Source organism: Scomber japonicus, chromosome 2, assembly GCF_027409825.1.
Source record: "Scomber japonicus isolate fScoJap1 chromosome 2, fScoJap1.pri, whole genome shotgun sequence".
Classification (NCBI taxonomy): domain Eukaryota; kingdom Metazoa; phylum Chordata; class Actinopteri; order Scombriformes; family Scombridae; genus Scomber; species Scomber japonicus.
In genome coordinates this window covers 36,855,569-36,881,421 of record NC_070579.1, presented here as the reverse complement: position 1 = coordinate 36,881,421, position 25,853 = coordinate 36,855,569, and the positions used below count along the sequence as shown (strand labels likewise).

General features: G+C 39.2%; 1 protein-coding gene across 1 annotated transcript in view; it reads right to left on the bottom strand.

The window, feature by feature from the left end:
- The window catches only part of LOC128366822 (NACHT, LRR and PYD domains-containing protein 12-like), a 31,828-nt gene extending 7,571 nt beyond the window's left edge, over positions 1–24,257 (bottom strand). The window contains 9 exon segments of the mRNA XM_053327591.1: positions 4,654–4,666; positions 5,079–5,089; positions 12,298–12,425; positions 12,427–12,473; positions 19,376–19,548; positions 19,651–19,821; positions 19,981–20,226; positions 20,445–20,621; positions 22,447–24,257. Of these exon segments, the coding sequence (XP_053183566.1) occupies positions 4,654–4,666; positions 5,079–5,089; positions 12,298–12,425; positions 12,427–12,473; positions 19,376–19,548; positions 19,651–19,821; positions 19,981–20,226; positions 20,445–20,621; positions 22,447–24,257 (2,777 nt within the window).
- Between the last annotated feature and the right edge of the window lie 1,596 nt (positions 24,258–25,853).

The following is a 25,853-nucleotide window of genomic DNA, read 5'->3' as shown; positions in this document are numbered from 1 at the left end:
AGCAGTCAATGGGTGAGAGTCTAGCTCCTGAAAGAAACCTTCTGATGTCATCCTGAAATCTCTCTTCTTTCAGCTCATACTTGCAGAGGAAAAGGTTCATGCACCTCTCTTGTGGGATGTTTCCTGCATGAAAATTTTGAAGGTATTTCTTCATCTCCTCAACAGTCTCTGAGCTGCTCTTTATCTGTGGTAGTAACCCCTCTAGCATTGTCTGGTTGGACTCCAATGAGAATCCAAGGAAGAAGCAGAGAAACATGTCCAACTGACCTTTCTCACTGTGCAAGGCTTTATCCACAACCCTCTTCTGCAACTCAGTCAAGTCCAGATCTGTGGGGTCAACATCCAGGAAGGACTTCAAAGTGCTGATGTTTTTCATTACACAGGAGTGGAACATGTAAAGAGCAGCGAGAAACTCCTGAAAGCTTAAATGCACAAAGCTGAACATCTTTTTCTGGTAAAGCCCACGTTCTTCCCTCAGGATCTCTGAACAAAATCCACAAAAAGCTGAGGCCTTGTCAACATCAATGTCGCATTCTCTGAGGTCCTCTTCATAAAATATGATGTTTCCTTTTTGTAGTTGCTCAAAGGCCAGCTTGGACAGATTTAAGAGCATGGCACCATTCTGTGATTCTGAGCTTTGTTCCCCATATTTCTGTGTTGTTCTGAGTTTTTGAGTTAGCAAATAGGAAATGTACAACTCTGTCATTGTTGTGATCCTTTGACTCCTCTGGTCATCCCATCCCTTCTGAAATACCTCAGCAATGACCCAACAAAAGATTGGGATGTGGCCCATGAAACAGAAGCTGATCATTCCTCTGAGACAAGATAGGATTTCTTTGATCTGATTAGCACCAAATCTCTTGGTGAAGTATTCTTCCTTCTGTTTGTCAGTGAACCCTTGCACTTCTGTCATCTGGTCAATGTATTTAGAGGGAATCTGATTGACTGCTGCAGGTCGGGAAGTTATCCAGAGCAAAGCATTAGGCAACAGGTTCCCTTTGATGAGGTTGGTCAGCAACGCATCCACCGTCGATTTCTGATCTTCGTCACTCACTGTCACGGTCCCGTCAAAGTCCAGAGTAAATCTGCTTTCATCCAAACCATCAAAAATTAGCAGCACTTGCTCTTTAACCAGGGTGTGTGTGTGTTCTAATGGTTTCAGTTCGGGGTAGAAGTGAAGAAGGAGTTGCATAAGACTGTACTCAGCCCCTTTGAGCGTGTTCAGCTCTCTGAAAGGGAGCACGAAGACAAAATCAATGTTCTGGTTGGACTTTCCCTCTGCCCAGTCTAAGGAGAAGTTTTGAACGGCAACTGTCTTGCCAATGCCAGCAATCCCGCTTGTCATCACTCTTTTGATGGCTTTGTCTTTCACAGGTCTTTGATGGGTAATGTTTCTTCCTGGTTTGAAGATGTTCATGAAGTCAATCTCTTGATAGTTGATCTCTGAAAATGGTGATGCCTCATCTGGGAGTTTAAAGTGATCGAGAAACTCATGTGATTTGCAACCATACTGCTCACCCTGTTGAGTAATGTACAGTCTTGTGTAGACCTTTTTGAACTTAGCAAGACTGGCTGACGTGCCTTCAAATATGTCCGTAAACCTTTGCTTCACATGGACTTTAACTTTCCCTTTAACTTCCTTTTTGACTTTTTGACTTTTTAAGAGTCTTTTTTTCCCTTCCATGTTTGCAGATCATTCACCACATCCAGAAAGTCTTCCTGTGTCTCTGGCTTGAACACTCCTACTCTCCGTTTCAGTGGTGTCCCTCTGATCTGGACCTTTTTTGTCCAAATGTAAGTATCAGAACCTGAAAGTGGGGAAAAAAATAAAATATACCTTTACCTGCAACATCACACACATCTACACAAACAACTGCGTGGGAATAAGATTTATTTTTGAAATTACTTTGATTCACCACTTTCAGACCAGCAGCAGTTTGTATGGTCAAACTACATGCTCTTCTTTTGAAGGGAGTTGCTATGTATCGACAACTCCCTTCAAATGAAGGTGACTATTGATATTTCACAATTCTACAAGGATGTGCATCATGAATGCAAATTGAGAAAGACCTTATTATCTTTTGCTCACTCACTAGCATCCTCTGTGAACAGAAATGGCAAATACAGTATAATGGAAGGCCTTTCTGAATGTCATTAGCCATGGCCCAAGTCCTCTCTCAATTCCAAAACCACATATACGTAGATGTTCTTGTGCTGCCCTATACTGTATATGGACGGTTCAAATGGAGTTAATGTATAAACTAAACCACTACAAACAGCACTGACCTGTGGGGTGAGTTTGGCACAGTGGCTGGCGTCAATGTTACAGCACATTGCTCATACTGACCCACCCTTGTTTTTCCATGCAGAATTATTACAGAGGAAGTGGCTGTACAACTATGAGCAGAAGAAATTTCAAAGTCTAAAACCCTATCAGTATATTGTCATGCCATTCATTTAATCCAGGGTATAAACTTGGACCAAACAGTATACCAGAAAGCATTTCAAATTAATAACCAGATGGGTCACTGGGTTCAACTATAAGGACCCCAGTTCCTTTGAGAGGAATCCTTGAATTCCTCTTAATATCCCAAGATCCTCATGTGCATTTCTGTACTTTAAAGCAGTGTTTTCAGCATGTTGTAAATTGCAGATTATAAGACTGGTATCTTACCTTTCCTCTACCAGACATGCACAACTGTGTCTATGCCCTCTGTGCTCGTCATCTTTCCATCTGTCCCTCCTCTCTTCTGTGTTGTATCACTCCATTTCACTTTCTTATTTATCTGCCATCATTCACAGAAACAGGACGTGGAGTTTTAGTTAAAGCCTAGCCAAACTTATCTGAAACTTGAAGTGTTTGGTCTAAATAACACAGAAAATAACAGGAAAAAAATATGTCCCTAAGAAAGCTAAGAAATACAAAAGGTAGTAAAGCCGGGCCCAAGGATAATATTGAAGAGGTCATACAAAACATTTAATCAAGACAATTTTGTTAATGGAATTAAGAATGTATGGTGGAAAAACAAACAGCTATCTTAACTTGATTTAAATCTGACTTGCAGATATATCGGAAACTTAGAAGCTTTGTCACAAACTTGGATATAAAGGAAAATAAATGATTAATTCATTAATTAAATAAATTATATTATGAAAATAGGAATACACTTAACTACTGGGAATGAAAACCAAATCCACTTCATCTTTCTTAGAGGTGGCCAGCTATTTTCTAACAAAGCCAATTGAAATTGCCAATCATTTCAATAACTTTTTTATAGATAATGTAAAGAAATTAAGGAACGACATGACAAATATAGATCATGACATATCTTACCTATTAATAAAAATGAAAATTATGAAGAATAATAAATTAAAATTTTAAATTGAACAAAGTCAGCATAAGCAAGGTTGAAAATATGATAAGGACTTGTAAATTGGTTGCAGACTCAGTTGCCCCTGCTATCTGACTGACATATTATCAACATGGGACAAGATGATTCCCCTGCCTAAAAAAAAGGAAACTTTCATTCTCTGGATTAAATAATAGTCTATTAGCTTACTGCCTGTATTAAATAAAATGATGGAAAGCATTATATGTTAACAAATCAAATGCTAATTTTTGCATATACATAATATACTCACTGTTTTTCAACCAACACAGGCAAAATTGAAAACAAAAGAAGGTTGGTGCTATTCTGATAGACCTTTCAATAGCATTTAATATCATTGATCATGAACTACTATTGACAAAACTAGAATGTTATGGCTTTGATGAATCTGCATGATCTTGGTTTAGAAGTTATGACTAATAGGACAATGGCCCCAGGGGAGTTGTCCTTTACTATACATTATTTTCTCCTTATTACTTCTTATTCCAATGTCTTAGTCATCGTGTATAACCTTTCTTATAGATAAGTATAATGGTACAGTGAGTATTTTAAAACACAATGTTACATTATTGCAGTAGAAATAAATGGCATCTCATTTTTACACGTAGCAACTGCAATCTGATCACACATAGAACACTGACCGTAAACTTCATGTGCCAACTCTAACACAAAACCACAAACAGCAATTTTCATGAATCATTCAAAACATAATGAACTACGGATCCTTGGCTTGTTGTTCTCATTTCTGAGGTAGGCATGTAAGACAACTTACCTACAGGTTTGTTTGTGTGGATTTATTCCAGGATAGCTCAAACTGGTAAAACTTGCAGATAAAGTCCAACAATCAGCCCCTCCCGTCTGCTTCTTCTTCTTTTTTCTTTTTTTTCTCTCTTCTTCTTCTTCTGCTTCTTCTCCTTCTTCGTTGTTTAACGACGGCAGCTTGCATCCTATGTGTTGCATTACTGCCATCTTGTGGAATTAAATTAATCCTCACGTCCCAGTTTTTAAATTCTTCTTAGCCCAGTTCTTTAAAGAATAATGAATAAGCATTTCCTGTCCATTCCACTTCACTCCAATCTTTTAAACCTGCCCCTCTTAGCCTCACTCTTCCCACTCCCTCCACCATGACCTTGTGTATGTATGTATGTATGTATTTTGATCCTTTTAAATAATTTTGAAAAAACAATGCACATAGAAATAAATAACAATAATGAATTAGACCACAAGGAAAACAAATATGCCCTCATTTTTAATTGCCTTTCACTCAGTAACACTGCCTCAAATGAAGTATCTTCAGAAGTTTCACTTTTAATCACAATTGTTATAAACTCACTTTGATTTAATCAGCAGCTGGTTAAAGTCGCTGTTTAGAAAAAGTGACTTATTTTTTGAGTGAGATTCTTTTTATTAAAAAAAAAAAACTAAAACATTTACAAAGAAACCCCCCCCCCACCCCCCCACCCCCCCCCCCCACCCCAAGACAAAAATGTTTTAAAACTTTAATGTAAGTTAAATAAATGAAAATAAGGATGGGGAAAATGTTGATTAAAAGCTCTAGAGCAAAAAAAAAAAAGTTGAACATTTAAAATGGGTGTAATGTGTTCTCTCCATCTGGTCCTGGTCAGGAGTTCTGAATCAGTAGTAGCTGATTTATGAGGGTTTTGGGTAGACCAGACAGGACTGCATTACAATAATCCAGCCTGCTGTATCAGTCTCTCACTGTCACACTGTGAGAGAGAAATGGTTGCACTTTTACGTTTTATAAGGTGATAACAAAGGCAGATTGGCATATCAAACATTATATCCACACTGAAGAAGAAATAATGGTAAACAAAACAAAACTAATAACAACAAAAACAACTCAGCAAGTAAGCAAGACTCAGTAAGACTGATGATCAAGACAAATAGCTGGTTGAAATTCCTATGCAGAAAATTCACTCTTAATAAAAGGAAAACTTTTACAGTGAGAAATTGTATTATTTCAGATAAACTACACGAGCTTCAGTCCAGTGTTTGAACACACTTGGACACTTTATCACAGCATGAATATAATATGATGAGCAGAATCCATGGCAGCGTGTGGTGAAGATAATGGAAGGGCAGCTGGATGGTCTGTATACAGTCTCCTGCAGCTCTCATTACACTGTTAGGAGTTCAGTCTTTAACATTCAGGCATGCAAGACTCCACTTTATCTCCTCCTCCTATCTAACGGCTGGCACACAGTGGCGCCAGGCAGAACGCCAGTGCTGACACACACGGACTAAAAAGATTACATCAACATGTTTTAAAGAAGAAGTGTTATAATATTTATCAGAATTAACAAATCACTTATAAGTTATAACTGATTCAATGAGAATGAGCCTTCCACTATTGTTCATATGTGTCAATGTGTATGTGTGCAGTTAGGTCCTCTGTATGGTTTTGTGGTGTGCAGCTTGCCTGCACAGTGACCTGATGGGCGGAGACACAAAAATATGCATCACGAAATGAGTTGATGTTGTTTTTGTGGAGAATGAGTCTCAGAGTCACGTCTGCTTCTGGAGGAAAGCCGCTCCACTGCCACTCAGCTATTTTATCAATAAGATCAAGAAAGTATCTGAACATCTGATGTTAAAACATCTGTATTGATTTGTTAATGAATGTGGGTGAGTCTTACAGTGTCTCTTATCCACAGCTGTTTATACTGTGTGAAAATTTAATAGCAAAGTGTAAGCACTCCTGGCATGTTATAGATGTACTGGTGAGTCAGGAGTCAGGTGAGTATTCGATCCTGGCATCCTGGTAAGCAATGACAATAGTATAGTGTACTTGATATTATATACTATTGTAGACTTAGATGAAGAAGTGGTGAACAAACATCGCCAGCGTGCTCTCCACTCTTCTGTTGCCATGGTGTCTCAAAAACACAGCAGATAGTTAGACAACCAGAGTCGGCAGAATCCGCACCAAAACAATCAATATCCAACAAATGTCCAAAAAGGTAACTGTTAAGCGCTGACAATAGCATAGTTGATGTTATATACTAAACTGTTGAAGTGGCAAACAAACCAAAACCATCAGGATGTATATCATTATAGGATACCCAATAAAGCAGGTCTAGCCTAGTTAAAACAAACATGAACAGATGCAGACATGCTGTTTGCACGCCTCGGTGTAAAAGTAAAGCCATACTAATATGAACATAATATATTTCAACAGAGAAATCCTGAGTTCAACTGAAGCATGTCAGACTCTCTCACTCTCACATCCTGTTGGTTGCTGTCAGTCCACGAGGAGAGTGAAAGAAACGAAAAGATCAGAGGTCAGTGATACTGACGCTGATATTTTTCTCTGTTCCTCAGCAGATTTGTATTTTCCACAGGGTCATTCCCACTCTAAAAGAAGAACATTATTTATATTATACTTTGATTTTTACAGTGTAGAAACACATTCATATGTACTGTGTCCAGGTGTTGAGTCAAAAACTGTATCCCATATGATGTACATTTTAAATGCTCCCATTATTATGTCAAATGAATATTTATTAAGTCCAAACTTTCTCTCTGTGAGGTTTAGTATCATTATGTAAATTCAGGTGTGTAATAAATTCAATATGATTAAAAACTGAACACATGTTTTTAATGTTACTTGTGAAATGTCTGTTTTGTGTTTTTCCTTGTTTTTAAATGTTTTCTGACAGTCTTTGGGATACATACCTCAGAGTCGTCTTGTTTATATCTTACAGTATAGCATTCTAGATTAGAAAAGAGAGATTAAATATAAAGACAACAAGGTCAGTTAACAGAAAATATTGTCAGTAACAATGATAAACTGTTTAATTTAGAAAAAAGAAAATGGTATCACATACTTTCTGCTCTTTGGTTGTTTCTTTGCCTGCGTGGACAGAATTTGTAACCCAACCCTGCCAATACAACAACAGCCAGAGCAGCTCCAACCACTACAATAATCCACCCGATCATGCTAGAATCTGTAAATGATTCAACCAAACATTTTTCAAACATTTTTCTCTACCTTGAATATAGTTTTAATTTGCCAGAAACATGATCACATGATAATCAGTAATGTATTCATTCCATTAAACAACACAAAAGTGAGTTACAACAAAATGTTTATTATATATTTATCCTGCTGGGCCCTTAATCAGAAAGGGCTTCTTACTGTTGGTTCCTGTTATTTTTCTTTTTCTCTCTTGATGTTGGTAATTATTGTTGCTTTCATGTAAATAAAATCAAGTCTCATGATTGATTAGTCAGCATGTCACAATGTACTGTGGTTAGTTTGTGTCATCTGATGTGTGGGAAAATTGATGACATAGCAGAAAATGGACAGCGCCAGCTGTAATCAAAAGCCCAGTGGGGAAGGAAAAAAAAGGGGAGAAAATGAATGAATGGTTTTATTGATATTTTGTAGTGTTGTAATTTGATATATGAAATATATACCATCCTTATTTTAGTGAAGTGTACATTTGAAATAAGTTTAATAATTGAGTGTTTGCTTTTCCTATTTATTATGTTTCCTGTTCCTCTTCTACATCTTCCTCTCTTTTAAAGTGCAGTTTACAGTGCATCAGTGCAAACAAGTGTCAATACATGAGACTGCAGCATAAACGGCTGTCTTCCATTGGAATTAGCCGGCCTTTGAGGTTTAAAAGTATGTGTTTTCTTGTTTTCTCTATTAAAAGTCAGGTGATTTAATGTCCTCACTTGGTAAACCAAATACATTCTAAAGGTAAGTAAATATGAGGCATGTTTAATATATCTGTGACCTGTGGCACTGTGGTAATAATGTTCTGCAGCTCCTGTGATCTCCACTGACTCTTAGCTGCTAAATACATTGCTGTGGATACTAACTTTATCTGTTTGCCATTTAGTGATTGCAATCAGAGCAATGACCTAAAAGACATTGAAATGCTCCAAGGAGCTGAGTGAAACTGCAGAGTCAGACACTTTTCATAGCATCTTTCATTCGAACAAACACAAAAAATGCCTCAGGGGACAGAACAAGCTGTACCTGCATGAGCTGGACACCACTGTGTGGAGTTGACAAAGATTGTCTCATTAATGACTGGGTTGGCTGCCACACATCTGTACATGCCTTCATCCTGGATCTCCAGAGGGAGGGACAGGTTAGTGGAGATGTCTGGGTTGCTGGTCTGGTTTATTTCCTCCTGTCCTTTGTACCAGGTCAATGTTAGTTCAGGTGCATTCTTCACACAACAGTTAATATGGCAGCTCCCGTCATTTTGCGAGTGTTCTGTAACTTTGGGTGAACAGATGTGTACAGCGAGAACTGGTTCTAAAAGGAAAAATAGGAGATTGAGACTGAGATCCATGACACTCAATTGTACTTTAAAATGAGACTTTTCTTCTTAAAGCTAACATAACTTATGTGGGAGGCTTCTGGACCTTCAGCAAGGTGATGCCTGATTATTTTTTTCATATAAATATGTGTTACAAATAAAATGTATTATTATGTTATTAGACCATTTCTCAATATCTGCAAGAACTAACAAGTCTCAGTTCTATCTGTTCTGTGTAAGGATAAAAGACAGATACAAACACACAGTGCATATAAAATGAAAACACCTACCAAGGACTGTCAACAAAAATTGGCTCAGTATGTGTGGATTAGGTCCCAACAGATACTTGACACAGTAAGGCCCAGTATAGTTTTTTGTCACTCTGATGAAGGTGAGGGACCCAGTGTGTGGGTTCAGCTGCAGAACATTCTTGGAGTGTTCATCAATAAAGATATTATTGTCCTTCCACTCAGCTATCCGATTGTCAGCAAAATTAGGACCCTGTGTCCATTTGACATTAATGTCTTTCTCTAGTTCCTTTACTCCAACATCCAGAGTGACATTTCCCCCCTCCAAAATGTTAGTAGGAATGACTGGATTATCTGAAATAAATCGCACATAATACAGTAAGAACACTAAAGTGTCATTAAATCTTTCACAGTGACTAAAGACATCACATCATGAAGGCAGTGAAGAGGTCACTCACCATGAACAGAGAGGTTAAATAATTGCCTCAGGATTCCTGTTTCCATTAAATACTGAACCCCAAATATTCCACTGTCATTGGTGGTGAGGTTAAAGATGGTGATCGATCCAGTTTCTACATCTGTGTGTAACCTGTTTTCAAATCTGGTTCCATTGTCACGAGTGACTGCTCCATTAGTGACAACGGTAATTGCATTGACAGGACTGTGGGGGCCAAAGGACCAAAGAAAGTTTTTTACATTTCGCCACGATGCTGCTTCAACCTCTTATGTCGTCTTTGGATAGTTTTGCTGTTACAGCCTCGTTATCAAACCAGTCTGCTCACTTCCTGTCTGAATGAGGGAGACGCTAAAGGATCAGGACACACAAAAACCATAGGCCTATCTCCCCTGACTTGCTTACTTTAGACCCAACATTGCTACTGTTTTCATACATTTCTGAGATTTTATATAATCTTTAACATAGAGTCAAAAGTGTGGCCACACCTACTGATTCAAGGGTTTTTATGTATTTATTTTCTAATATTTTCTACATTGCAGGACAATACTGAAAACAAAACTATCAAATAACACATATGGAATCATGTAGTGAGCAAAATTGTTAAACAAACCAAAATATGATTCATATTTTAGATTTCTCATATAGCCTTTAGGACTCGTAATATCTCAACCAGCTTCATGAGGTTGTCACCTGGAATGCTTTTCCAACAGGTGGCTATTGGTCAGGAGGTAGCGGGTTGTCCACCAATCAAAAATCGACAGTTCAATTCCCGGCTCCTCCTGTCCGCATGTTGATGTGTCCTTGGGCAAGATATTTAACTCCAAAATTCTCCCAATGGGTATGCCAACAGTGTATAAATATGTGATTCTCCATCTGATAAACAGGTTGGCACCCTGTGTAGTTAGCCCTGTCATCAATGTATGAATGGATGGGTGAATGTGACATACAGTATAAAAGTGCTTTGAGTGGTCAAAAAGACTAAAAAAGCACTATGTAAAGATAATGAACCCGTCTGCAGCTGGTCTTCCTTTCCTGGAACAGTCGTCATATGAGCCAGTTTTAACAAAGTATTTGATGGTTTTTGTGGCTGCCTCTGAGTTCTTGAAATGTTTCGGATTGACTGACTTTGAAAAAGTGACCTTAAATTGAAAAAGTTGAGCGGCTATTTGCTGATTAGCAACACTACCTTAGAATAAAAGCAACTTTTAGTGTCAAACACATTAAGAAGAAATTCCACCAATTAACTTCCAACAATGCACACCTGTTAAATTAAAACTATTCCAAGTGATGGCGTCATTAAGTTGGTTGAGATATTTCCAATACTAGTTTTGATGTCTTCAGTACTGATGTACTATGTGCAAAATAGAAAAACAAGCAAACAAAAATGAGTAGTGTAAACCATTGACTGGTACTGTATATTTAAACATTAATTTATTTTACCACACTGACATGGCAAATATCAAACTGTCAGACTGTTGCAAACTGTCAGCAGACAGTTCCTTGTTTAAAGTACGTTGAAATGGGTCTATCAGAGGCCGAAAACAATACTGATCAAGTGATGATTAGGTCATGAATAATAATAAAGGAGTGCAGGCACGTGCACACATAGGGCAGGGGTGCTTGAGCCCCTGAGAGAGAGAGAGAGAGAGAGAGAGAGAGAGAGAGAGCTGCTGCCCCATGGATAACTGAGGAGACGTGACAGTGGAGCAACGTGAACCTGTGAGTTATGGTCTAACTAGTCACCGTCCACTTATTCAACGTGCTTAAATATGAGTAATATTTCAGAAAACGCTCTATTTTAGTCAATGTGTCAGCTTCTGTTTTTGCTGGACGTCGGAGCATTTCAGCACAGAGCAGATCGTGCGGGACAGGAAATTGTGTACAAAATACATAATAAAACACCGGGTAAATTTTCAAAATAAAATGCACCGTGTTTACGGCGGATCATATTTCCCTCACTACAGGTCTGAAGTACAGGTCCGAGGTTTAGATATAAAGTTTATTGTGACTATTTGCTACTACTGTGTGGGCTAACAAAATAATAATCATAATCATAATCATAATAATAATATAGTAATTTCAGCATTCTGGGGATATAAGCTGTAGGTTATCTGTTTTTGAAATATTACCATCTGTATTTAAACTTTAAATAGCCTAATAATAAACCAGTGTTTTATTGCTTTGCATGTCTTCCAAGCCTATGATAATGTGAATGAACTCATGTTGACAATAATTTGTTGACACAAAATAAATGGCAATTTCATATCACTTTCACCTACACAGGACACACAGCTAAGTAGTTAGCTTTCTATTAGCACTTTATTTTTTAATTTTACATTAATTTCCATATTGTGTAAAGGACCGGGGGAAAAAAAATTGGCGCGCACTTTGCTCTGCCCTTTTCTACCTTTGAGCCCCTGCCCCTCTATAATCAAGTGCACGTAGGCATGGGCCGGTATGAGATTCTGGCAGTATGATAACCATAAGAAAAAATATCATGGTTTCACGGTATTGCGATTACAGCTCTAAAATGTTCCTAAAAGGCAGAAAAATAAAGACAGACATGTTCATTTAACTTGAATCTGTAATGACAGTGTGAGGGGTCGTGATACTCTACACTGCAGCTGCACCGCCTGAGGGATTTCTGACCTTTCCACTTCCTGTCTTTGACCAGACAAAAAGCAGCTCATACCTTAGGAACGGTATGTTAGAAAATTTGGCGGTTTCGGTTATCGTGGCTTTTTCAAATCGCGGTATACCTTGAACACGGTTATCATCTACTATTGAAGACAATGGATTTTGAAAGATAATATGAATGCTACACTTACTGGATTTAATTGCTATCTGCATTAGGGAATAAAACCTTAATTAAATTTAAGGTTGTAACACTACAGTGTATTTACCTGAGTTTTGCCAGTCTACATTTTGGGTCATCCAATCTTTCAGAGAGCAGCCACACTCCTGATTCTCCTGGATGATTGTAGCTGAGGTCTAGCTCTCTGAGATGGGAGGAGTTGCACTTCAGAGCAGAGGGCCAGAGAGGCACAGCCTTCCTCTGTGATCCCACAACATGACAGCCCGCAGAGAAAAAGACTCTCAATAAATAAAGACCACACCTCACCCTGTATTACATGTTGCTTAATATCTGATCAACTTGTGAATCCAGGGTGTCTACCAGTACCTCAGTATCTGCAGCCTACATTTTGAACCCCCCAGTCCAACCGAGAGCAGCTGTACTCCTAAGTCCTGCAGGTCATTGCAGCTGAGTTCGAGCTCTCTCAGCTGAGAGTTTGAGCAGACGATCAAGGCAAACACTTGACAGCATTTACTTTTCAGGAGACAACCACGCATGCTGCAGTCAATACAAAAATACTTGATAATTCAAACTTTTTTTGCTAACAAGAAAACAATATGCGAGGATGGTGCTGTCACTAGGCAAGGCAGGATGAGGCAAATGTGTTTATATAGTACATCCATCCTCCCTGCCCCGATCATCACTTTGACCTGGGAAATTGAGGAGAGGGTGAGGTCCACCACCAAGGGTCAGAACAAGCCCAGTGTTTCCCCACCTGTCTGTCTGTTCATCCCTCCAGCTCTGAGGTCTACGTGCTCCAGTGGGCCCATGCATCCAATCTCACCTGCCACCTGAGGATCTAGAGAACCCGTAATGTCCTTCTCCAGTTTTGGTGGGCCACCCTTGAAGGAAACACATGGGAGTGTGTCAACACATACCTGGTCTGCAACCAGCACAAGCCATTCGCCAGGCTCCCACTAGCTTCCACAACCCCTCCCTGTGCCACATTGTCCTTAGTCCCACATCTCTCTGGCCGTCACACATCTGATGGCAACATGACCATCCTCACCGCTGTTAACCACTTCAGAAAGATGGCCCATTTTGTGCCCCTGACCAAAGAGATTGCCAGGTTGGTTCTGCTCAATGGGGTTGTGGAAAATAACAGGAGTCACTGGTGTGTTTTGACTTCTATACCTCTGCCTATAATATTCGCTTGGCTGCGTGCAAGTCAGTCTCTTTTCTTCTGTGCAGAATAAACGACTCCACGAGGCTGTGAATGTCATGAACTAGACACAGTATAGATATAATTTCTACAACATCTTCCGGCTTCTTGGCCTCCTCGTCAACGTGGTCCTGGATCGTAGACCCCAATTCATGTCCAACATCTGAGACTCTGAGAGTGCGGCAGAAAGCATGTATAAAAAACCATTGAGTAACAATTGACTTTTAGTCAGAAAACCGGCACATTTCATGTCCTCCAGGACTTGAACCCAAGAAGAAACAGTGAAAAACACATAAAAGTCAAAGTATGTTAGATATTATAGGAGCTTTTGTAAGCATTTGCTATAGAAACGTACTATTAGCTACAACTTTCATTACTTTACATTTTAAAGTGATGATCTCAGCTGCTACTGAGGAAATAAAGAACCTGACAGTCACTGAGGGAGGAAACATCACTATACCTGACCCTGTGGTGGTGTTCGAATTTATGTTATTTGAAAGTAATGATTTTGCCATGGTGGACAATGGAGGAGTTGTGATATTGGAGAAAATGTACACCAACAGACTTTACTATCACAGGACTGCAGAGGAGTGACTCAGGGATTTATTGTATTGGCTCTACAACCACACGTTTTCCTTGCATATTACAAACCTACAGTTTATGGTAATTCATATTTCTTATGAAAAATACTTACTCATTTTTATAAACAATGTGGAGCGAGAGAGAGAGAGAGAGAGAGAAATAGACACTGTGACAGCAGCACCATCAGCTCTACACTCATGTCAGTACACTGTATCCTCAGTATACTGTAGCTCTGGCTGTTCTATTTACACAGATCATATATTAAATAATACATGTAAATCTCACAAAATTCAAAGCATGATGTAAAAAAAAAACAAGAACATTATTTCTTACGTCTCCAACATCACACAAATTACACAAGCTTTAAAATCTGATTCTGACATTTTTAAAGGACCTAAATTTGAGTAAACAAAACAAAGAATAATAGTGTTTCATATTTGCAACCAGAATGATGTTGCTTGTACTTTTAAGGAGACTGCAAACAGCCTTTAGATAATTGTGTAGAGATAATATTAAAATAAATACATTTAAACAGTGAAATGAATATAGAAATGTCACCAAGTATATAAAATCAAAAAGCACTCAATATACAAATAAATCTGTATAATCTCTTTTCCAATAAAAATATCAATAAAAATACAAAACAGTATAAAAAATTGTAACCAAAAGGAAGATAAAAGGTGTTAAACAGGACATCCTGCATAACTCCAGCATCATTTTGAGGAGATGGCTGCTACTCACCATCAGTAAATCTGAACTGTTCTGTGTTACAATGCAGAGCTGTTCATACATTTATTTATGTCCCTAAAGTGATTAAAATACTAAAATAATACTAATAATAATAATGAATCATGTCCAACAGCTAGACCTGTTCCCCGGCACGCTAACATCACATCAATAGAACTTTCTAATCATCACGTTTTCTTGGTTTTATTTACAATTCAATCAACATGAATATAACTGAGATTTTGAGATATAATAAACAACGTAAAGACTCTTGATAAGGAATGTTTCAGTGCAACAAGTGTATACCAGTGTCTCTACTCACTCTTTGTAGTATCACTTATGTTAAGAGTATAGTGACACACAGTTTTGATAAAAAGATTAAATGCAGTGTGTGATTCCATCTTCTACAATTCCCTCAACATCTGATTCATGATTTTTACTTTTTGCTTTAGATCAAGCCGAGATCTCTGCAAAGGAATGCATCGTCTTCTGAGAACAAGGTCATCATTTTTTCACTGGCGTCTCTCCCTTTTTTCCGCACCATGTCAATCACATCCCGTGCTTTGTGTTGTCTGGGTTTGGTCATGGCTGTCTCTCTCTCAGCCTCAGTTATAACTCCCTCTGCCAGCAGTTTATCCAGCAGGTTGTCCAGAACAGGAGAAGACACTCTGTAGATGAACGCTGACCTGACAGTGAACAGCTTCTTCTCTGCTGAGATGTCGTCTGCCAACCTTGGTAGAGTTTGAACTGAAGAAGTGCCTGAAGATGAGACTGGAGAAACAATTTGATTGAATACCAGGGATCAGCTAGTAAGTTTATTTTGTTTATTATATCACAAATCGCAATATAATAATAATAATAATAATAATAATAATAACTGTAATTGCAACATGAAACCCTAACCCTTTTTCACCAAGTGATGCAACCCTAGTGATGCTGTATTTACCAGGCAGATGGAGGTTGTGCTGCCACACTTGTATACTCTCTGGATCTCTCAACATCAGAGTCACTTCCTCTGTGCTCGTCATCAGCATGATCTCATAGGTTGGGTGGTAGTTTGGACCGTATTCGTTAGAAAACACTGCATGCTGAAATGAAATTAAAGTGGAAACATGTTATTTTACAATATGGTGCTGTTTGACTTGTATTCAGATGCAGCAGAAGCTGTGTGTGATGCTCATACTCACACCAGGCTGTATTTTATAGCTGTCTGGGTCACTAAACAGGCTGTAACGTTGTTCTCTGTGGATAAGACAGTTCGAAGGTGCCTGGATGAACTGAGAGTCTGTATGTTGCACTTTTACCTTCAGTGAAAACATAACATCTTGTTAGAGGGCTTCCACATGAAGATTTCACAACTTGAAGTTACAATGACTTGCCACTAGAGGGCACAATTCACCTGCAAAAAGATACTGATGACAGAAGGCCCAATGATCTGTTTATTCACATAGAAACTGGATAAGAGGCCACTGTTGTGACTTACAAGTAATTGGAACATAGAAAAAGAAGAAAAGAGGGGACTGATGGTAAACTATGGGTGTGACAGAGGGTTTTACCTCCAGCAGTGGCACATTGCTCGGTAGCAGAATCACACTGAGGATCTGTTTCCCTGAGGGGAACGGTCGTCGCAGGAACAGCAGGACTTGGCCATTAATTGGTTTTGTCATGAAATTGAAAAACCTCTTGATGAGATCCCAGATGATGCCAAAGGCAGAGAGGTGAGGGATGTCCACCACCACGTGGGTTTGAGTGACCTCCAGCGGCTGTATGATGCTCATTCCATCATCGGAGAGGTTGACCACACTGAGGCTTTCAGAGACCAGTGCTGTGAAAATGCAGAATCATCACATGTGGCCTCATAACAGTTTCATTCAGTGTTATTTCCATCTCTGCATGTATACTAAAAAGCACTGATGCAGACTTTAGGTAAATACAAGAACATTTTCAGTTGGTTGGATGTGTGATCTCAGGGCGCAGTAGTGTTCTCACCAGGTTCAGGTTCACAGTGTGGGAGGTGGAGCTGACGGATGGAGTCCTCAGCACACTCGATGCTGAACAGTGGTCCTGCAGGAACCTTAAGAGCAGGCTGGAGGAGCATGTGATCCCAGATCAGGGTCCTGTATCTGACCTCCCCTTCGTGAGTCACATTAAAAACCAGTCCAGTCACAGAGCACCGGAACAAACCTGGACCTGGGAATATGAACCTGTATGCACATAGAACAGTTTAAAGGAAAATACTCACATCAGCCACCTGTGATAAGAGCTCAAATTCAGATTTGATAATCAGATATTGTTTTCATTAATAAAAGCCTAATTGCTTCATTTCTGTTTGTTTTCATTCACTCTTGTTGACGACTGGTTTTCCAGTGGTGGGCAATTTCTGTACAAAACAGACAGTAGCATCCTGCTTGATGTTTAATTAAAACCTGAAGAGTTCGGTTTAGAACCTGCTCTATGTGTAAAATGCCTTGAGATGACTTTGTTGTGATTTGGCGCTATACAAATAAAGATTGATTGATGTTATCCGGGCTTTCCACCGGGCATGTGCCGCATTCCAGGTGTGCCAGAGTTTTGTTGGGTCCTCTGTACGGTGTACTACCCCACCATGAGCGGTTCAGAAGCGCAGCATACTCTGGGTAAGTAATCCACCATTTAAATTAAGTTGTACTGTTAATACGGTAATTATGGCAGCCCAATTAAACCCAAAAAACTGGCTTCCCTCTACCATAATTATTGCAGTAGCAGCACAACTAAATGGCCCAATTTTGGTCAAATGTAGTTGATTTGGTCATTTTAGTTGATTTTTGTACTTGGATAAGGAGTCTGCATTGGTTTTTTTATTTTGAAAAATGACCAGCTGCTCTATGCAGTTTCTGTGTCTGACTTCCTGTCCAGACCAATGTGCTTTGTGGTGCTTGATGCAGCTTTTAAGTGGCTTCTGTAGAAAGTAGGACTCTTACTTGTATGAGATGCCTATTCTTTCTGTCATCACCTCAGGTATGAAGCTTGACTGATCCTGTAATCAAAGGAAAGCAGAAAAAAATGTTTTTGTTTTACAGTGATACTGATAGAACTAGTGAGCTAAGAAAATGACCAGAAGTACTCACAGGATCCATTTTTGGCTTCACTACACTGGACAGGGTCAAAGATCCACCAATAACCATGAACACTGGGTGGAGAGGCTCAGTGAAGGTGGTGTGGAAAGTATGGAGGAGAGTTTTTGTGTCACCAGACAGCCAATAGAAAGACAGAACACCAGCTGGCCAGTCCAGAAACAATCCCAGTCTCTTTGGTCTGTCCAGGAATGCTTGGACATCAATGATCGGGACAGGAATAAAAGTCCTCTTGAGGCCGTGACAGAAAGTATAACCTTGAGAACAGGTGATAGTGAAACACCAGGCCTTGTTGATACTGCCAATGTCTACATCCCACCATCCTTTCCTCTCTATACACTTATACGCCACACCAATATTCACGAATGCATCCCACTCCACCTCCCAGTAGCAGCGTCCAGTCAGACCCTCTCTGCACAGCACCTGCTTCGTTTTATCAAATCTCTCTGGGTGATCAGGATACAGCTGCTTCTCTTCAGTATACTTCACTTCTTTGTTGGACTCAGACAGGACAAGGTGTTCATTCACTGTGTTGGGGTCAAACGTGAGCTCACAGGCATCTATTAAAGAAATGGAGGATGATGGCTTGGCTTGAGTTTTGCCTGTCAAACAAGGAAAACTGAAATTCAGTGAATAAAAAGCTTACACTTGTTGAGAAGCTGTGGGTTTACCCAGTGCTCTTCATTATGGTCCACACTGAGGAACACAAAAAGAACAAAAAGTGAGAAAGATCCTTCAGTGTGGAAGAGCCTTCAGTCTGGAAGTCATTCAAATGAATACAAGATATTAATACAAATTACATTTGAGGCTCACATTTATATACACATATATTATACATATACATTCATAACATAAATTCTGTTTTATAAACAAACCTAAAAAAAATACTTATTTCAGTTGCATAAGTACCTGCTGCAACATGTATATACAAGTAAAAGCACTTGCTCAGTGATATGACATAATTTGATTATTAATACTGAAGCACCACTGTTAGAGCAGCAATCTACTAGGTTCCCAATCTAAGGATGGGACCCCCTGGGTCAGCAGATAAATGTGAGGCAGGGGCGCAACTACCTACTTTCTACATTTTTGAAACGTTATATAATATTTACCATAGAGTCACACCTACTGATACATGGTTTTTATTTATTTAAAAAAATAATAATTCTATATTGCTGAACAATACTGAAAACTAAACTATCAAATGGAAAACACACATGGAATGATGTAGTAAGCAAAATTTCAACTGTCAGACTGTGGCAAACTGTCAGCAGATAGTTTCTTTTTAAAAATACATTAGTATGAAGTGTGTCTATCAGAGGCTGAAAACAACACTGATCAAGAGATGATTACGTATTGAAAATATAATAATAATATAATAATAAAGGACTGGGACCTGGCTGCAGATAAGATGGTGGATCTCAACTATTGAAGACAATGGATTTTGACAGATCATATGAACCCTACATTTACTGGATTTAACTTCTATCTGCATTAGGGAATAAAACCTTAATTTAAGGTTGTAACACTGCAGTTTATTTACCTGAGTTTTGTCAGTCTACATTTTGGGTCCTCCAATCTTTCAGAGAGCAGCCACACTCCTGATTCTCCTGGATGATTGTAGCTGAGGTCTAGCTCTCTGAGATGGGAGGGGTTGCACTTCAGAGCAGAGGCCAGAGAGGCACAGCCTTCCTCTGTGATCCCACAACATGACAGCCTGCAGAGAAAAGACTCTCAACAAATAAAGACCACACCTCACCCTGTATTACATGTTGCTTAATATCTGATCAACTTGTGAGTCCAGGGTGTCTACCAGTACCTCAGTATCTGCAGCCTACATTTTGAACTCCCCAGTCCAACAGAGAGCAGCTGTACTCCTAAATCCTGCAGGTCATTGCGGCTGAGGTCGAGCTCTCTCAGCTGAGAATTTGAGCAGAGGACCGAGGCAAACACTTGACAGCATTTACTTTTCAGGAGACAACCACGCATGCTGCAGTCAATACAAAAATACTTGATGATTCAAACATTTTTTTGCTAACAAGAAAACAGTATGTGAGGATGGTGCTGTCACTAGGCAAGGCAGGATGATTTGTTTATATAGTACATTTCATAAACAGAGGCATATAAAACAAGCACTAATTACATGCACCTGAATTCCTCCAATTTATAGACTGGACTGATCAAGATAGCAGGAATAATAGTCAGCAGGGTTAGCTCATCATTGACATCTTCATGCTTTTTCTTCTCCACCTCTTTTGAAAAATATCCACTATAATCTTCTGGGTAACCGTATATGCAGTCAGTCAGGTCCAGTGCTCTCAGGGATGATTGTTTTAATTGAAGCAAAGTGGTCACCATGTGACAATGCCAAAAATCCAGAGAAAAGCCAGACAATCTGTATAAAACATCACATCATTTATAAATAATGTGTAGGGACAGTCAGGTTTAGATGTGCTGGGAGCCTGGGATGATTAACATTTAATGTAATTCAGTCAATAAGTATGCACACAAACTCTAATATAACTATAAATGTCTCACATTTTAAAAGATAAGGGTACAGCTCTACAAAAGTAAAAGTCTGGAGAATAGTTCAGATATTGATCATAACCTGACCTCAGTGTCTTGAGTTTACAGTTAGGACTTCCCAGTGCATCAAAGAGAGCATCAGGTGGAGGAATGTTGACATTAGAAACACACTCCAGGCAAAGCTCCCGCAAGCAAGAGTCTGGTGACTGAAGAATGGAGAGTAGTGTCCTAAGGGGTTTATCGCTCAAAAGTTCACTCTTCAGTCTGTAAAACAGAAACAAAGCAAAAGCAGAAAAAAGATGAACTGGACAGTACAATTGTTAAATAGTTAAATATTGTACCATTTGTGATAGATTATCACAATGCTATATGTACCACATTATTTTAAAGTTCATAGCTTAAGGGATTGCACCACTTGTAAATTACATTTTCATTAAGGCTGATGGTACAGTTTTGTTTTTTATTTGACGAAACAGGACCAATGTAGATGTATTTATTTATTGAATACATTTTATCCAAGGGCAATCAAGAAAATTTACTATGCTCCTTTTATGGCTCACTAAATATTTTATTGAAAAAAAATGAATATGATATGATATATAATATGAATGAATATGAACCCTGCAACAACAGTTTTGTTTATTGAGTTTATTCTGGGGGCCGATACCCTGGCATTAATAACTGCCTAACAGAGATTTATCACATAGTCTGCAGTCAATTGAGAGACAGGAGGGCCCTATTTTGACGATCTATGGCGCATGGCGTGAAGCACGTAGCGCAAGTGCCTTTGGGGCGTATCCAAATCCACTTTTTATATTTTAACGGTGGAAAAAGGTCATTGCGCCAGGTGCATGGTCTAAAAGGGATGGACTTAAGCCCCCTCATCAATTGTGTTTTGGGCGTAACACACGGTAAACCAATCAGAGTGTCTTCTCCCAATCCCTTTAATATCAAGGAGCTCTGTCACATTGGCGGATTGCTATTAAAACAGTGCATTTACCCAGCAATGCGTTTCAATAATATAACATGAGTTACTTTTGCTGAAAGGAAAGTTGGCTGATGAGCTGCTAACCTCACATTTAATTCATATAAAGGAAGAATATGGAGATATAACCAACCAGTGTGATGAGTGTAGAGGTGTCTGTGGTTATACTGCAGCAGCCTGGTGTCATCAGCTGATTTAATAAACAGTGAGTGGCTGTGGGTAATGGCACTGCGCTCTGTGCAGCATCAGAGGCTACAGACTTTCATAGGTTGTTAGGACTGTCACAACACTGCTCAACAATTTTTTAATTAAATCTGATGAATATTATGACATGCATTTTTAATATGTTGATGTACATCATAATACGAATTCACATTGTGGTCCTTTTATTTGTTATGTTTTGCATGTTTGTGTGCTGCTGCACGTCCGTGTGGTAACAAGCACAGTGCTTATATACCCGCCTATATAGGAGCATATTGGACTCTTGATAATGCAGCCCTAAAATAACAGTAAGATATGCGCCAGTGACTTTAGACCTGTTTTTTTGGTCAGTAGCACAATCGCTTTCCTCTGCCTCAAAATAGCAACGCGTCTGATCACACCTCATGTTGAGACCAACACACCCATAGGCGCACAGACTGGTGCAAGTGCATTTGCTATTTAGATAACGTGAGCGCAGGGCGAGAAAATGACAACTGTGCCGGGGGAAACTAACAAAGACACATGCGCCACGCACGCCATCGACCGCAAGATATAGGGCCCAATATGTTTGATAAATTGTGTTATCGCATTGTTCAGTTAGGCTAGCACATGGGCATCGCAACTCAACATGTTACCACTTAATTCACCAGCTACACACTACCTCACTAAAAAGCCCCAGTTTATGTCACCAAGCTTTTGGGACCATCTAAATGTATTTGGAAAGGAATCACATAATAATTATATGTGCCACTTTCTGGTATGAATCTTTACAGTCTATTTGTGAATTTTCAGCAAGTAAATGGAGCAAAACCACTTATATGGTCAAATGTGTGCATATCAGAACACAGAAATTCAGTCTGAATACACTTATTTTCTTCACAATTAACTGTATATGGTACTTACAGTGCCCGCTTGCAGTTCTTCATTGGCTGGATAAGTTTCTCAGTGCAAAAGTGCGGTGTCCAGCATTTCGTCAGGTCAAGCTCATCAATCAGTTCACCAGATATCTGCAGCATGGTGGATATTACTGAGCAGTCAATGGGTGAGAGTCTAGCTCCAGAAAGAAACCTTCTGATGTCATCCTGAAATCTCTCTTCTTTCAGCTCATACTTGCAGAGGAAAAGGTTCATGCACCTCTCTTGTGGGATGTTTCCTGGATGAAAATTTTGAAGGTATTTCTTCATCTCCTCAACAGTCTCTGAGCTGCTCTTTATCTGTGGTAGTAATCCTTGTAGCATTGTCTGGTTGGACTCCAATGAGAATCCGAGGAAGAAGCAGAGAAACATGTCCAACTGACCTTTCTCACTGTGCAGGGCTTTATCCACAACCCTCTTCTGCAACTCAGTCAAGTCCAGATCTGTGGGGTCAGCATCCAGGAAGGACTTCAAAGTGCTGATGTTTTTCGTCACACAGGAGTGGAACATGTAAAGAGCAGCGAGAAACTCCTGAAAGCTTAAATGCACAAAGCTGAACATCTTTTTCTGGTAAAGCCCACGTTCTTCCCTCAGGATCTCTGAACAAAATCCACAAAACGCTGAGGCTTTGTCAACATCAATGTCGCATTCTTTGAGGTCCTCTTCATAAAATATGATGTTTCCTTTTTGCAGTTGCTCAAAGGCCAGCTTGGACAGATTTAAGAGCATGGCACCATTCTGTGATTCTGAGCTTTTTCCCCCATATTTCTGTGTTGTTCTGAGTTTTTGAGTCAGCAAATAGGAAATGTACAACTCTGTCATTGTTGTGATCCTTCGACTCCTCTGGTCATCCCATCCCTTCTGAAATACCTCAGCAATGACCCAACAAAAGATTGGGATGTGGCCCATGAAACAGAAGCTGATCATCCCTCTGAGACAAGATAGGATTTCTTTGATCTGATTAGCACCAAATCTCTTGGTGAAGTATTCTTCCTTCTGTTTGTCAGTGAACCCTTGCACTTCTGTCATCTGGTCAATGTATTTAGAGGGAATCTGACTGACTGCTGCAGGTCGGGAAGTTATCCAGAGCAAAGCATTAGGCAGCAGGTTCCCTTTGATGAGGTTGGTCAGCAACGCATCCACCGTCGATTTCTGATCTTCGTCACTCACTGTCACGGTCCCGTCAAAGTCCAGAGTAAATCTGCTTTCATCCAAACCATCAAAAATTAGCAGCACTTGCTCATTAACCAGTGTCTGTGTGTGTTCTAACGGTTTCAGTTCGGGGTAGAAGTGAAGAAGGAGTTGCATAAGACTGTACTCAGCCCCTTTGAGCGTGTTCAGCTCTCTGAAAGGGAGCACAAAGACAAAATCAATGTTCAGGTTGGACTTTCCCTCTGCCCAGTCCAGGGAGAAGTTTTGAACGGCAACTGTCTTGCCAATGCCAGCAATCCCGCTTGTCATCACTCTTTTGATGGCTTTGTCTTTCACAGGTCTTTGATGGGTAATGTTTCTTCCTGGTTTGAAGATGTTCATGAAGTCAATCTCTTGATAGTTGATCTCTGAAAATGGTGATGCCTCATCTGGGAGTTTAAAGTGATCGAGAAACTCATGTGATTTGCAACCATACTGCTCACCCTGTTGAGTAATGTACAGTCTTGTGTAGACCTTTTTGAACTTAGCAAGACTGGCTGATGTGCCTTCAAATATGTCCGTAAACCTTTGCTTCACATGGACTTTAACTTTCCCTTTAACTTTCTTTTTGACTTCTTGACTTTTTAAGAGTCTTTTTTTCCCTTCCATGTCTGCAGATCCTTCACCACATCCAGAAAGTCTTCCTGTGTCTCTGGCCTTACCACCCCTACTCTCTGTTTCAGTGGTGTCCCTATGATGTGTACCTTTTTTGTCCAAATGTAAGTATCGGAACCTGAAAGTAGGGGGAAAAAATTAAATAAAACCTTTACCTGCAACATCACACACATATACACAAACAACAATGTGGGACTAAGCTCTATTACTTTTGAAATGACTTTGATTCACCACTTTCAGACCAGCAGCAGTTTGTATAGTTAAACTACATTATCTTCATTTGAAGGGAGTGGTTGGTACAAGCTTAATAGAAGACTAGATGTGGACTGAATTTGTAACAGTACTTGGGAGGTGACTATTGACATTTCACAATTCCACAAGAATCACTAGCAGCCACATGTGACCAGAAATGACAAATACAGTATAATGGAAGGCCTTTCTGAATGTCATTAAGCATGGCCCATGTCCTGCCTCAATTCCAAGACCACATATACATGTCCTTGTGCTGCGCTATAGCCTACTGTATGACTGGTATCTTACCTTTCCTTTTACAGATACGCACCAAAGTGTCTAAGCCCTCTGTGGTTGTCGTGTTTCCAGTTACCCCTCCTCTCTTCTGTATTGTGTCACTCCAGTCCACTTCCTCATGTATCTGATGTTTTCCATAGAACAAGGAAGTGGTGTTAGAGTTAACGCCGAGCCAAACTAATATTAAACATGAAGTCTTTGGTCTAAATAACAGAAATATCCAGAAATATCACCTACTAACACCGTGCTCCTTACTCCAATGTCTTAGTCATTGTGTATAACCTTTTGTATAGTTAAGTCTAATGGTACAGTGAGTATATTTAAACACAATGTGTTTAAAACCACAAACAGCAGTTTTCATAAATTGAAAACATAATTAACTATTCTTAGCTCGTTGTTTTCATTTTTGAAGTAGGCATGTAAGACAATTTACCTACCTTGTTTGTTCCAGCATAGCGCAAACTTGCAGATAAAGTTTTAAGATTAGCTCCTCCTTTTCCTGTTTCCTGCACTGTGGACTATTGACCTTGCAGAGTGACATACTACGATATCTCCACCATAGATCTCCACAGGTTTACAAGCTGGGGGTATCTCATGCTATTTTAATTTTCACGTAAGGGAAATAGTATTTACTTAATATGAAAGTACTCAATGAAAAAGGTTGTGTTTTCTCAATGTATTTTTTTGTGAAGTAAAATGTACTTGTAGCCTATACTGTATTCAGTATCCTTAGTGCTGTAACCTGTTATCTGTTTAAGGAGTTAATATTTAACCAGATGGATACTGCAAGTGGGTCAATGACATTTTTTTTGTCTGTGTGGTTTAGTCAAATTTGAAAATGAACGTATGAATAACTTGCACACATTCTTTTTGTGTGAACCCTGTCTAAGGTGTAACCATAGAAACTTTGCACCAAATAATTGAACTATCAACTAGTTTGGCATGATCTTACAGTATAACTTTTTCTATTAAATAAAGGTAATGGAATACAATTGTCCTAAATATTACATTTAATCTGGGGAATCGTGTCAATAGGAGCAATTTCCATTTTTTTAAACATAT